At 39.7% G+C, this 14,798-nt stretch overlaps 1 protein-coding gene across 1 annotated transcript in view; it reads right to left on the reverse strand.

Annotated features, from left to right (window-relative positions):
* LOC104927979 (receptor-type tyrosine-protein phosphatase S) overlaps positions 1 to 14,798 on the reverse strand; it is a 151,796-nt gene that overhangs the window by 40,409 nt on the left and 96,589 nt on the right. Inside the window, exons 7-11 of the mRNA XM_027290252.1 lie at positions 13,489 to 13,500; positions 5,206 to 5,475; positions 4,484 to 5,065; positions 3,489 to 3,625; positions 3,203 to 3,347 (exon numbers count right to left, since the gene is read on the reverse strand). Coding sequence (XP_027146053.1) covers positions 3,203 to 3,347; positions 3,489 to 3,625; positions 4,484 to 5,065; positions 5,206 to 5,475; positions 13,489 to 13,500 — 1,146 coding nt within the window. The remainder of the gene's footprint in view (positions 1 to 3,202; positions 3,348 to 3,488; positions 3,626 to 4,483; positions 5,066 to 5,205; positions 5,476 to 13,488; positions 13,501 to 14,798) is intronic.

Raw genomic sequence — 14,798 nt, forward strand, 5'->3', positions numbered from 1 at the left:
CATCTGTCTTTCTTTTTACTTAGTGGAAAAGGGTTTCAGTCTGCCAGACAACACTTTGGGTTCAAATCCATGTGGAAACGATTCTGTAGGGCTCTGAGAAGAGCTTGGTACTAACAATGCTAAAAATCAATGAAGCAATATTAAAAATGTATGTATCATTGCTCTGTAATGTGTTTTTGATAAAGGATAAAGGAGTCCAGCTGGCCTGGGCTTTTTTTTTTCTGTAGTGTATTTAATTTCTTCTACTTTTCTGACAAGTATCATTCTTCAAATATAACTGAGTCAGTGCAGCTAGTTCAGTCAAGTAACTAGTATACAAGACCTCCTTATTATAGTGTAGTGTAAAGAATATCTTAGTGTGGGCATGTGCTACAGTACATCCGTAGTGATAGTATAGTATTAGACGGGAGTCTGGCGTTAACAGGATATTTTGTTTGTGTGAAACTGCACAAAATTTTACAATCAGTAGTTATCCAACAATTGTGCCAGTTTATTGCCTTTAAACTGGTGCTTTTCCAAAAAGCCGGACAGTTTTAATTATCTATGGTACACTGCACCGTGAAGGAACTTAAGACAAGTTACAGTATGTCACAGAGCTCTTCACTTGGACTTGGATACACAGAGATGCTGGTATTCCTGGCCTGTACTTCATCCTTTTGAGTCTCTGTTGGCCTTTGAGAGAGTTTATGGCAGACTGAATCCCTAAACCACACAATCACTTACCTCAAAGCATCCAAAAGATCAAGTTATTTATTGTGTTGTGTTGTGGGAAATCTTTTGCTTGTCTGACTTAGTCTGTGATTTTTCTGACCTCAGCAATGAGAAACCAATAGATGTATCTCACACTTGCTTGAGCAGGGACTCTTGATAAAAGCATAAAACAAAACATTGGCTGAGAACAAATGGTAACAATGATGTATGTAATGTACTGTTAACCCTAAAATAACAGCCAAAGAGTACTTCACAATCATCATCGTTATCGTCATGGAGTGAGCATTTATGTGGGACACAGTAGTTACAAAGTTGATTACTGCTCCAAACATACATTGACACTCATTTCCAAGTATCAAAATTATGTGGTGGGCAGGCAGATACCATAATCAACCGACACTTCTCTTTTTTATCCACTGTAATTGTATGATTGAGTCCCTTGTCTCAAGCAAGAGAAAAAACACCCGTTATGACTTATTTTCCCCCATATTTGCTCGACAGACAAGGGTATGTCAGTGCTGTCTGTACGTGCTGCTCTGCCTGCTGCGCTGTAGTTGCTTGTGGCTGTGGTGGAACCCAACAGAAAAATGAAAATAGCAACAAACTGTTTTTAAGAGTGATGTCAAACCAATATTCCTTTGGATAACCCAGAAAGTAATAGAAATTGATAAAGAAATAAAAATCTAACTCAAAACTTTTTTCAAAAGACTCAACATAAAAGGAAGAGGACACAAAGTGAGCAAGGAGATGTCAAGCCATTCCAAGGAGTGCTTTTGTTCCATTGCACAGGGGAACAAGTGGCAAATAGAGAAACAGAGCTGGAGTAGGGTGATGTAAGAGGAAGAGAAGAGTGTATCCAATCCAATCAGCTTGCAGTTTATCGGTCAAGAACAAATGCAAAAACAGAGGTAAGGAAATCACAAACACACATCGACAGGTGAAGATGTGTACAGACACTTGAGAGACGCCAAGACAGAAATGGGGCTGGATGAACATAAAGTATTTTCATGCCTGGACTGATCAAAGATCAACGGTGCAGTGATGGGTTCTCAACAGCACCCCAAATGGGCAGAAGTGAATGCTGCATGCAACTGGCGCTCTCCTCAGTGACTCTGCACTGTCAGTGAAGCTCTGCTGCCCAGCAGTAACAAAAAGAACTGTGAAGTGTTTGTTCCAAAGCCCCCACAGCCCAGATGTGGGGGTACAGCCAACAAGTTGCACTAGTAGAAACAGAAAATGTGTTAAAATAAGTCTACTCCCACCACCATGGCTCTCCTATGTCCCAGTGAAAATCACAGCTAGTTAATTGAGAATAAAAATGGCCACTCTGACAATGAATAAAAATATGTATTTTTGTCTGATTTTTTTAGAATCTGTATCAGCAGACTCCACAATTATTTGCTCAGATCAACCCCTAATCCCCTAAACCCAGCTACATTTTCCAGGTTCTTTACCATGAATTTAATAAATGTCAATACACAACACCATTGTTAATCTTTGCGTGCTGTGTAAACCCAAAAGATATTAATTTCATACCCTGTCATCCCAGACCTCTAGCTACTGTTGAATATATGACTGGATAAACTGTTTATTTTCTCTCTCTCTGGCCTGCACCACTAGCTATGATATCATGTTATTTTTAGCTGGCAGGTTTAAATAATTCAGTTTTGTTCCTGCCATCTGTAAAATAAAACAATCAGTGGAGAACTGATACACTGGAATAAATTCTGTAGGTGAGTACTTTTGGTGGCTGCTGAGAGTATTGTTTTTATTTATTTTTGGTTTGATTCGATTTTTCACCCCAATCTGACTACAGTTCATATGAGAGCCTTGGTGGTTTTAGAGGAGAACTGACATTTTTTGTGTCTCTGTCACGTGGAAGAAAGTGAACTTGCTGTTGACAAAGGAAAAGCAAATATGAACAAAAGTGAAAGGGGAAATAAAGAAACTCCCAAAGTTGTCTGTCCACATAGCCTTGATTTGTTTGACAGTGTTGGGTACACACATACACATTTGGCACCAGAGCCAAGTTAGAAAATAATATTTCTAAAATTAAAAGTCTGTAAAACACTAAAAATGTGACTCAACCTTAACTCCCCACAAAAGAGACCATGATGTAAATCTCACTTTAAAGTCATATTGTTACAATATCTAGATCAGATGCAAAAACAAAAATCAAACCACACTTTTAAAGAAAGATTTCAATAACACATTGGTTAAGTCAGTTTGTTATGTAGTATGTAGATCATTCCTGAATCAGCTTTGAACCTTGATTATGTCTGAGAATAACACAGTCATAGTTCAAAGGTGATGATGCAGACATCAGAGAAAAAAATTCAAGCTTCAGTTAAAAGGAAGAAGCACATACCCGCATTCATCAATTCACTTCAGTAAAGGCATACAATCATGTAACTACTTTACTAGGGAAAACTGCATTGTTAGTCAACCCCCAAAGAGAACAGGAGGGAAGACTGAATAAAGGGCTACATACTCGCTTGCAAGGTCTTCTGTGAAATGTCATTGGTGAAGGCTCCAATGCCTTTGTTAGAGATGGCTGCCAAAGAGAAGTGGTATTCTGTGTCTGGGCGGAGACCTTCCACAACATAGGAAGATGTGGGTGGAAACGTTTTCTTCATCTGTTGACGGAGAGTAAAGTAATTGACAAGTCGGGTTTAAAATGGTTGTACAGAAATCGAATGTTGGATCATTGAAGAGATGATGTACACCTCTTAAATCAAAAGGCACTGAAATTCAAAATGAAACACTGAAATTCTTGCCTGGGTGCCCAAATTGCGGTCCATGTAGCGAAGTTCATAATTTATAATTCCTTCTTTCTCATAGGCAGGTTCCCAGGTTAGCTCAATACTGGTGTCAGACACAGCACCAACCTGGAATTTGGATGGCTGACCTGGAACTATAGAACATGGCAGAGGACATTGTTGCAGTACATGTACATGTTACTAGAAATTAGCAAAGACATGGAAATTAATATTATACACATGAGAGGGGTACCATCCAATTACCAATAGAAAAAAAAAATGTATCACTGAAGTTATTTTTCCTGTTCAGCGATTTCTTAATAAAAGGGCATATTTGTTATACCCACTAACATAATGAGCATAACAAGATTTGGCATAAAATTACCAAGAGAGACGGAATTAAATTGAGAGGAATAGATTATAGTTAAGTACTAAAGTTTGCACCCTAGTGACAAGCACGGTCCAGTTGTGCTCTACTGATTGTGGGGTCGCTGAACTTGGATGTGTCTCATTGTCCTAGCATGGATGGAATAATTTCATTCGACTCTAAAGCTAAATCCCGAGTTCTCAGATGTTGGTTCTTTCTCAAATTTTGGCCTTTTTTTTTTTTTTTTTTTTACAGACTGTAATGATCAAATAGACCTTTGTCATCATTTGCCGATGTCTGCAGATGTGTGGGTGAATCTGGCACAGCAGGAGTGAAAACTTGTCTCTTTCACAGCAGGTACAGACTGTTTAAAGTTTTAGAAAATGTGCTGCTAATGCATAAAAACAGCTGAAGATGTTCTTCATTGGTTGTCAAAGTATTCTCCTTAAGCAGAAGTCTGGTGAACAAGTGTAGCTTGTTATAACTTATTTTAAACTTCACTTGGTTTCAACAATATTTGAACATTACACAGTTGTCTATTGTATGGAATTTGACATGAAATTCAATGAAAGTAATTAATGAAAAGACTATTTCAAAGCTTTAACACTAATAACCAAGCTGACAAAATCTATTTCCATATCCTTACCTCCTGGCAGTACTTTGACATGAATGGGCTCTGAGAAAGGTCCATCTCCTACAGAAGTAAATGCTAGGACTTTAATTGTGTATGTCTCTTGATGAACCAGGCTCTGGAGAGTTGTGATGATGCTGTCCTGTACATTATGGATCTGCCAGAGGCTCATGGGTTGGGAGTTGTCCATGGTGTAATAAACACGGTAACCCTTGATCTGTCCGTTGGGCTCCTCAGGCTCTTCCCAGCGCACCATCATGGTGGTCTGAGATATGATCTGGGCCTGGATATTTCGTGGTGGACTGGCAGGGGCCTGTTCACCAGTCCTGGTTTCTACTGGATCACTGGGAGGACCCTGGCCAATTGTGTTGACGGCTGAGACACGGATTTCGTACTCTGTGTTGGGGTAGAGGCCACCAATGCTGTAACGTGTAGTGGTGATATCGTCCACTGTCTCATATTTGCTGTCTGGGGACTTGGCTCTATATTGGATGATATAGTAAGTCACTGGGTCTGGGTTGCCCGAATCCCAGGTAATGGTGACACTGGTGGCTGTGGTTTCAGTCACCACAGGGGTACCTGGAGGCTTAGGGAGAGCTGACAAAACAGGACAAAAAAAGGAAGGAGTCATTTAATGACATATCATGACATTTTCATAGCAAAAGAGAATGACTTGGAAATTCCTTCACAATGCCCCAAGAAACTGATACTCATTTACAAGCACAGTTATCTCTTACATTTGACAGTGATCTGCGCCACAGCCTCAATGATGCCAAGGCTGCTCATTGCCACACAGGTGTAGTTGGCTGACTCACGAACACTGCTCAGTTCGAGAACGTTCCTACCCACTGGCATCTCATCCTCTGGTGTTAAGTCTTCTGAGTTCAGCATCCACTTGACGTATGGCATGGGCGACCCCACTGCCACACACGTAATGTTCACACTGCCACCGGGCATAATTTCCTGACTCGTTGGTGGAATGGAGAAGCGAGGAGGCACCCGCCGGACTGGGAGAAGGCATGAGGAAGGGGAGAGGATGACAAAAGAGGGCAAGGGAGTCAAAAAAAGAGAAAAGAGAGGTAACAAGAGAGGCAGATGAAAAAGGACCCTTCTCAAGGAAATACTTAACACAAAAGGTTCAACATATTAAATGTGAACTGAAACACAATATAAAAGAAGTAGACTTTTCAAAACATAAAAATATACAAATAATGAGAAAGAACTAAACTAACAGAACTGCTTCAACAACAATGTAGATTAACAATAAAGCAACGATTCATAGCAACAAGGTTCCATTGACCAATATTTGACCCATCACAGCACAATTAAAGACACAAAAATCTATTACGAGTTTCTCATCTTTGGAACTGAACTGCTGACATATATATACAACTACGACATAACCTGATCACCAAGTATGAAGGTGTGTAGTAAAGGCCATGTGATAATGCTATCACATAAGGCCAACATGGCAACCTGGAACTTCCTGTCCTCTCAGGCACTCATGCCAAACAGGAAGTAGGCCATTACAGGCTTCTCCCACAGCACAGGAAGTGTAGGGTTACTGGACTATTGACCATCTCTACAAGGTCTCTAAGAACAATCTAGCATAAGTTTGCGCTTGACACCTGTCTCTTCTACCTAGATATCTTAAAGATGAGAAACTTTAATCAGATTTTTGTGGTTTAGGGTAGATCCACTGGACAAAGCCTTATTAAGATCTGACACGGTTCCATTGATAGATGCAGCTATCAGTTTCACAGACAGCATGCATAAATAGACCGAGGTAAATTAAGGAGTAAATGATAACAAAATCAGATATAAAAATTGAGATAAAATGCATAGAGGAATATAACTGAAGGGTCGCTAGCATGCCCAGACAAAAGACGATTGGAGAGGAAAGAAGAAATACAAGATAGAGGATAAAGCATCTGAGGAGAGTATAGAAAGAAAGGGAACAGAGGAGCAAAGAGTGACAGAGGAAGAAAAAGAGAGGGGAGGGTTTGGAGGAGGGTGAAGGGGGGGTAACCCGCTTCAATGCAGTGTAAACTTTGTTTTTCTCCAGCAAATGTGACAAAATGTGATGGTGTCACATTGTCACATCGCAGTCCCAGTTAACACAAAATAAGTATTGAGGAACAAGGTGTGTGCCTAGAAATACATAGAAAAAGAGCTATAGTAGTTGTAGCTAGAAAGTCTACTATCACAGAGTGTTGGAGTCAAGAAACAGAACTGGATCAACAGGGAGTAGAAATCCAGAGAACAAGAAGAGGAGATAGTGAGAAAGTGAAAGAGAGGGGTAGATGAAAAGGTCAGAATGACAGCTAAGAGAGGGAGACAGGGAGGAGCTCAAAACTCATGGATAGGAGTTGAGTGGAAGGAGGTTGATAATGAGTCTGAGACGCAGAGGAAGGGCGCGAAAGGTACTGTGTACTTGCATGTGTGTATGTGTATATACATAGATGTATATATATTTTGCGTTGGTATGAGTGTGCGTGTGTACAGTATGCAAGAGTTAGAGAGTGAAAGAGTATGAGTTAGCAAAAACACTGTGTGTTCATGAGAGGCATCCCAGCAAGCACTTGACAAATAGTGTCATGCACACGGTGGCCAAGTTCAACAACAGATGGGACCAAAAATGTTACAAAAGTGTAATGCAGGGTTTTCCTTGCCTATATAAATCTATATTGAGAAACTGTAGTCTGTAGTATTTTGACTGCCTAATACAATTTGAGTAAGAGAATTGCCTATATTGCTATTTGGTAGACCAAACCTCCTACATACATAAGAGCCAGGGAAACCCCTCTTATGGTACATTAAAAAAATAAAGATCAAGACAGTTTCTAACTTATTTTCAACAAAAACCTTGAACAACTTCACAAAAAAGTTACAATCAACAGCAATGGGCAACTACAGAGGTCTTTAACTTCCATGTGTCACTCTATTTTAAACACAAATCAAGGTATCTACATCTATTCGATGTCACAATGTTTGTTGGGATGCAAAAAGGTCAAAGAGAGAGAAGCAAAGTAGTGCAGATGTCGAAGTAAAAAATGATGAACTAAATGGAAGAGCTGATTAGAGACAGACAGATAGACAAGACAGGAAAGACAGGGACGAAAGACAGGACACAAGGCAGAACAAAACAGACTCAAGCAGCAAGACAGCAGACAAGAAGACAGACAGAGGGAGACGGGCAGACTGACAGTGACGGATGGGCACGCAGACATACTGTACAGTACGCAAAGGGGAAGGGGAGGGAGGTTTGGGTTGTCGGAGAAAGGGAAGGAGGAGGAGGAGGAGGGCATAAGTGGGGGATAGAATAAGGAGACTGTGATTCTAAATGAAAACAAATTTAAACAAAACAAAACAAAACAAAAAGGTCATGGCTCAAAGTGGGTTTGGAGGTCTCACACACTGGGGCTTAAAAGCAAGAATCAACTACACCTCCCCTCCTCCCCACCTTAAACATTGCACCTCAGTGCAAATGTAACCTGGGAAGTCTGGGGTGGGTGGATGTGAGGTGTGTATTGGGGTGGGTGGGGCACTGAGGAGACTTGGGAGGAGGGGTAGGGGACTGAAAGGGGTATCAAGGATAGGTAGCATTCCAAAAATACACCGTGTCGATCCAAATGGGATTCATATGATCGTTGCATGGGACAGTTTGACTTTTTCCAACAAATTAAGGGCACAAACAAACACCTACACACACTGAGGGTATTTTCCTCTGAGAACTGATATTTACTGACCTGAGCACCAAAATAATCACTAAAATGTTCATATGTAGTCTGCAGGGGCCAAGTATGTTAGTAAATAAATGTAAGCTAGCACAATGTGTAATGTCCAGATGGTAAAAATACATATTCTAGCTAACTATCTTTTAACAGCTATGTGATATTCAATAATGAAAAGCAGCATTCTACTTTAAAGATTAATAAAATATTAATAGTCAAGTACAATTAGAGATTGAATCAAACATAATCTGCAACCACTGTTGGGCTTTTGATATGCCCTCCTCGGTACTACCCTATATGCATCCTCTAAGTCCTATAATTTACTATCAATGTCTAATATTTTTGGGGCAAGACACGAACTGACCTTGAGGGCAAAAAGTTCATTGCTGACCATTGAGGAAATGTTCTTGTATGGTACACAAAATCACACACTGATTTTCCTGATTTGCCATAAAAAGTACTTTTAAGTGTCCTTAAAAAACATTCTTTTAAAAAATTACAAATGTTCTTTCAAAAAAATATTCATAGTAATCCAAGTAAAATGCCTCCATAAGAAGCAAACATGGGTTTTAAAAAATTTGCTGTAAAACATAGCAAAGAATCATGACCTACGTTATTTTAACAAAAATGAAATCAAACAATGAGACTCATGACTTTCTGGTTGAGATATCATGATTTGTCTCATCGTGGCAGACATTATTGGATAGTTAGGAAGTCCAAATGGGAGATAGTCTAAAGAAAACATGTTGAACTGGAAAAAAGGCAAAAAAAAGACCATCATATTGGGGCAGGAAATATATATCTGAATTCTTAATTGTCAAAAAAGTTCTAACGAAATAACAAAGGTGAAAGGGCAGCCCATTCCTCACATGGACATGCATGGGTGTGGCTATGGCATCAGTGACATATATAGGTGCGCCCCCATCCACTTGGGCAGACACCAGGGAACCAATACAATCCAAAAATGTCACCCAAGCCCATCCAAGCATGCCGTTCATTCCCAAATATAGCATTGTTCCAGACACACGCACAAAATCAAATGAAAGAAAACAAATTAAACTGAACAAATCCACAAAAAGAACTAAGTCCGAACAGCATAGACAGTACCGGAGTGCAGCTGTGTTCAACAAAGAGGTATGCATCAATACTATTAGATGTTTTTCAGCTATCATTTGTCTCTGCTTGAATTTTGTTTCCAATCCAAAAGGATGGTGAAAACTGAATTGGGCGAACAGGGTCTGTTTTTAGGGGAAATGTCCAATTAAAATGTGTCTGATGGTGCACTTCTCTCTCTGGGGCTCAGGTCAGCCAATGGACCGGGAGCTGCAATGGCTGAGTGAATGAGGTTTCCCCACAGGGAGATGTTTCTGTTCACCTTTGAGTACCTACACTGTCAGGACAATGTGGGAACTAACATAGGCCACCTGCCAAATGCTGGGAACGTTTGGCTATGGCTGCACAGTGGACTCACTGAGCAAATTCACAAAAACTTGCTTCAAGGCTCCATGGCACTAGGGCACTCTTTAATGAATGATAGGTAATCAAACAACAATTTGGAAAACATGGACGATGGGAGAGCCAGGGGAGAGTCTACCTGTCAACAGCATGCACAATGTGTCTGACACATAAATAAATAAATTTGTTTTTTGGTTAAAAAAGATCACGAGCTCAAGGTCATTTGACACTACAGCATTTTATGCTATATCTTCAGAGAGAGGATACTATCAGAATCACATGAAAATGAGTCGCTGTACTCATCGTCATCAGCCAATGACACAGGCCTATATGAAATGAATGTTCAAGTGGACTGTGACTCTGAGATGCCAATGGTCTGGTAATCTTTAAAAGCTGTGTGTGTGGCAGCTATGCTAAAATGTAGTGCCAGTGAAACAAAGAAAATAAAGAATCCCAATTGCATGGACAGGCTCCTCATTCACAGAGACCAGGAGCCCAACCGGCCCATTTGGAATTGAGAGAAAATAAAACAAACATATACCTTTCATTTGGACTACTAACAACATATCTTGTTTCAAGCCCCAATGTGGAGAGAAAGACAAGAAGCCTTACAGTGGACGAGGTGAAAAGCAGTCGAGAGAGAACGCCAGAGTACTGCACTAACTCTAATAGTGGGCGGTGTTGTGGAAGGATTTGTGCCAAAAAACAGAGGTCAGAAGGTGGACATTATCGGCCATTTTGGTGAGGCAGTTTTTGCTGCCCCAAAATGAAGGGGGAAGCCAAAATAATGTGCAGCCTTTAGTGTCACCTTGAAGCTGAGATTACACCCTCTTGCTGCCTGAGGACACAGGCGCAGTATGGAGATCCTTTAGTCACACTTGCTGGGTGAGGCCTACGGCATTTACATATAAGCCACAGGGGTCGGCCTGTATTAACATACCTTGGCTGCGCCGAAGCTAAACAGTCGCTATCGGTGGCTCATCAAAATGGAAATTATTACCTAAAGGAAACTGACAGGAATCATGGCAGGGGTGTCTAATAATAGAAAGCAGTGGATTGAAGGGATTTCAGAGTGTATCATGTTTTCCTATTGACTTACAGGTAGTAGTATGTCCCCTCACTACGGTGATCCCTTCACTGATTATTGTCCGATTGAAAGAGGGAGTATATTTATACATTTGCTTTGGAATAAGAGATAATGAAATTTTGTTTTGTTGGAAAAATAAATGGATTTCTGATGGCTACATGATGTTTTTTTTAGGGGTGGCTATTAACTTCAGGACTCCTTGAGACAAACATCTAATAGAGATGGCAGGATTTTGCTTTGGCCAGTGAGAACATAAGGTGTAATCTAGCTTTCTTTCCCAACGTTACACACAAATGCATAGCAGGACATGCAAGCACATTCAAAATCAGGCAGATACCATTGTAGGAGGGCAAACATGCACATGCGTACATCACAGCACAGTCTTTCTGCATCAGTGTTATTCTTAGGACTTAATTAAATATGAAGACTGGATGTAGACTTTGTCAGGTTTTCATTATTCTCTGTTTCTTCCAATGGGATTGTGCCATACTTTGTGGACACTATTATGTGGAGGGCAGCAATGACATATTATTGACTGACGGCTTTCATAGACTCAATTACTGAAAGAAAGTCTTTTCATGGCCAATCGGTGTATAGAGGTTTTGAAATTGAAACCTTATTAGTGTCTGCTAGATCAGAAGGGGTGATTATATATATTTGCATAGTGACTTGCCTTAAGGAAAAATTATGTAGCTGGTGCAATGGAAAGAAATGGCATAGATATGGTAGATTCAGGTCAAATATATTATCAGCTATAGTCAGCATCTTCTCAAAGGAAACACTGGCTAACATGAAATAATTTCATGAGGGGTGGGTATGTCTTATTAATATGTTGGGGCTTAGCATGGCTCATATTCACTTTCAGCTAACAGGCTCAACATTTTATCACAAATGGCAATAAAAAAAGACCAATTCAAATTCTTTTGCTGGCTTGCATCTACATGGCCTGTAAAAAGCAACTGCCATGGTTCCCTTAAGCCAAATATGTTCAGGGTCCAAGTAAGCATACTTTAGAATGAACTGATTTAAGAGGTAAATGTGGTGCAGGGTGTACCCTAGGAAAACCTATGTACTCCTATGGATAAATAAAGGTTACCAAAGCATGGACATTTCTCATTTACTTGCTTTTGGAGCTGTAGTCATTTTCAATATGACTTTCAGTTACTTTACAAAGATCAGTCTAATCCCCTGGAGATCAGCACACTTGGACAACCACAAATACAAATACTCCCACTCTCAGAGGAGACTGATAGGGGTGGAAGTGTGTTATCTTTTTTACCTGACTGAATAATATGCTTGATCTACCCAGACTTGTTGAGACACGGGTAATACCCCTAGCAATAAGCCATGGTTGCTTTCCAAAAATATGTATCTTCTAGGCAAACTCACTGCAGCATGTGACATGCGATTCAGTGTAGATCAGATTAAGTAGGATATGTCTTGAAAAAAACTGGTGCACATGCTGATGCTAAAATTTAGATAGAACATCTAAAGAGATGTTGTAAAACTGGTGCTGAACTATTTGTAATATAAATCAGTAACTGCTGCCTGCATTGATCTCCAATACATTCAGCACTTTACCCCTCATTATTGTTGTAGGAATAGGAATTACTGTGTTGGAGTCCAGTTTGAGAATCTTCATTATTTTACTCACATCAACCTGAAAATCAATTCTATTCTACTAGTGTGTGGAGAGCTTTTGAATAATAAATTATAATTTGATTGAGTGTCATGACTGCAAGGGAACACAAACAGCAGTCACTCAACAAAACCAATCACATCTAGCTGCCGCCATTTGGAAATAAAAGTATCTTTGAGCACCCGCTAAGTAACAGCAAATGTGATGTCGGAGTCATTATATTGTTATTGATCCACATGACACTGTAAATGGAATCCCTTAATGGCTGCCTGAAATCACCATGGAACCCAATCAGGCCCAATCAGGTCTAATTTTTTCAGTAATGGGTCGCTATAAACAAGATGACAGAAACACTGGCTGTATACACACTTATTATTTCATTCGGCATTTGCATTTGCACTCCGAGACTCAAGAAGCAGAGCAGCATCATTTTGAAAAAGTAACACAAATCTCACAATCAAATGAACCACAAAAGACAAACTGTTTTAAAAGAAAAGTAAGTTCAGGAACATAACTGAAACAAAAGGAAAACACACAAACACAACACCATAATCACAACACAAAAAATAAATGAAATAAAGGAAAGCCAAAAAGGGTTGTATCAGGGAAAACACTTGTTGAGAAACCAAAGAAAGAGAAGGAATACAATTGAACAAAACACAGGGAATGCAGAAATAAAAAGACCAACACGGCCAAAGGGATTCTGTACAGGCATGCAAGCGCAGTTACATTCTCCCATCGTGCAACAAGTCCTGTTATTCACACGTGCTGGGTTTTCATGACAACACGTGCAAGAAAGCCTTTCAGTGCTGAAGCAATACCAAAGGATGCAAAACGAGAAAAGGCCCCACAATGCAAACATAAAAGTAAATTAACAAGACCCGAGCTAATCGGGTTTGCTTTCATCATTTCTTCCTTGGAAATAAAGAAACATTTCTTTCATAATCATTTAGCAGTTTGGATTAACTGATTAGTATTTATTCAAATTAGTAATGAATCGAGCTCTGTAATAGGCAAATACAGCTAAAATTTTTCAACATGTTGATTTTTTTCTTTTCTTTTCAAATGTGGGTTAAAAAAAGTAAAAAAGAAAAAACACACCAACCTTCTCGAAGCTCTGAGGGATGTAAAGGGGTTGATGCAGAACACAATGACATGAGGAGAAGAGAAAAATAGGGGAAACACAGAGAGAGTAAAAAAAGCCACCTCAAGGTGTTTAGCTGCAGCTACATTTCCCTTTTCTTTAATCTTTTTTTCCTCCTTTTCCCTTGTCCCTGCTATCAGTGACACCCGTCTTGAAAGTACACTTGCCTGCCCCCCCCTCCCCCTTAAATAAACTCTGAACCAAAACAATCAGATTCACCCCAGTGGCCACACTGTCGCTTGCTAAGAAAAAAAATATAGTGAGGAGCCACTGGAGTCAAATCAAGCGTACCATACTCATAATTCAAAATTTCACAAGCTCCTTATAGCCACAAGGAGAGGCTCCTGTGGTGGCTGTATTTGCTTTTGTTAGAGAAGGAAACCAAATAAAGAGAAAAAAAGGAAAACTAATGAGAGATAGAAAAGAAAAAAAGACACAGTTTGGGCTGAAATTAGCAGCTGCAGTTCAAGACAGTTATAGTTCATTTTTGTTCGAAGCCAATCAGTAGCACTGCCATTAGTGTTTCTGCTTGGGTTGTAGTCTCAATTTGCAGATAAAATTTAGATTGTTATTTTGTTTTTTGTTTTTCCTGAAAATCGATCCCTACCACAGCTGCTAATCTCGAGTGCATTTTGCTTTGTGAACAAAACATAGTCAACATCAAGTATCAGAATTGATTGACAAAAGTTAACTGAAAACAGACAAAGGTTGACACCATCAAGGCATAACAAGTGTGTTACATAGTGTGAAAGTACCTGAGTAATTATGACCCTTGTGTAGTCTTTTAAAAGCATGCTGATGGAGCAAGTGTTCATGGAGATTGCATGAATTGTTGGAAATGATATCAGGGCTGTGTGTTTTTGACCAAAGGAACTACTAAAAAGTCCAGTGCTGTGTCAACAAAATGTTCCCATTAGGATAGATCTCTTGACTTTTGTAATTTGCCATGGACCTTTTTAATTTCTATCATTCTATACATGAACAAGGTTCATAGCTGCTTGACATTAAGTGGCACTGTATCACAGTGGAGACAGCATGAGCCTTCAGGATGAATGCTGGCAAGAAGAGACACTAATCTTGATGAACCATATTTCACCTTCGACTCCTCACAGTTGAATTTTTCTTCCCTACGCTGCTACTTCACAGGGTATGATAATAGCAATAATAATGAAAAAGCAGCTCCCTGACCCATTTTATAATGTCAGAGTAGTGAATTATTTATTGGGAACAAAGTTATTTGGTACACAGCAGAGGGAACAAACTGAGTAGAT

The sequence above is a fragment of the Larimichthys crocea genome, chromosome XVII (genome assembly GCF_000972845.2).
Source record: "Larimichthys crocea isolate SSNF chromosome XVII, L_crocea_2.0, whole genome shotgun sequence".
Classification (NCBI taxonomy): Eukaryota; Metazoa; Chordata; class Actinopteri; family Sciaenidae; genus Larimichthys; species Larimichthys crocea.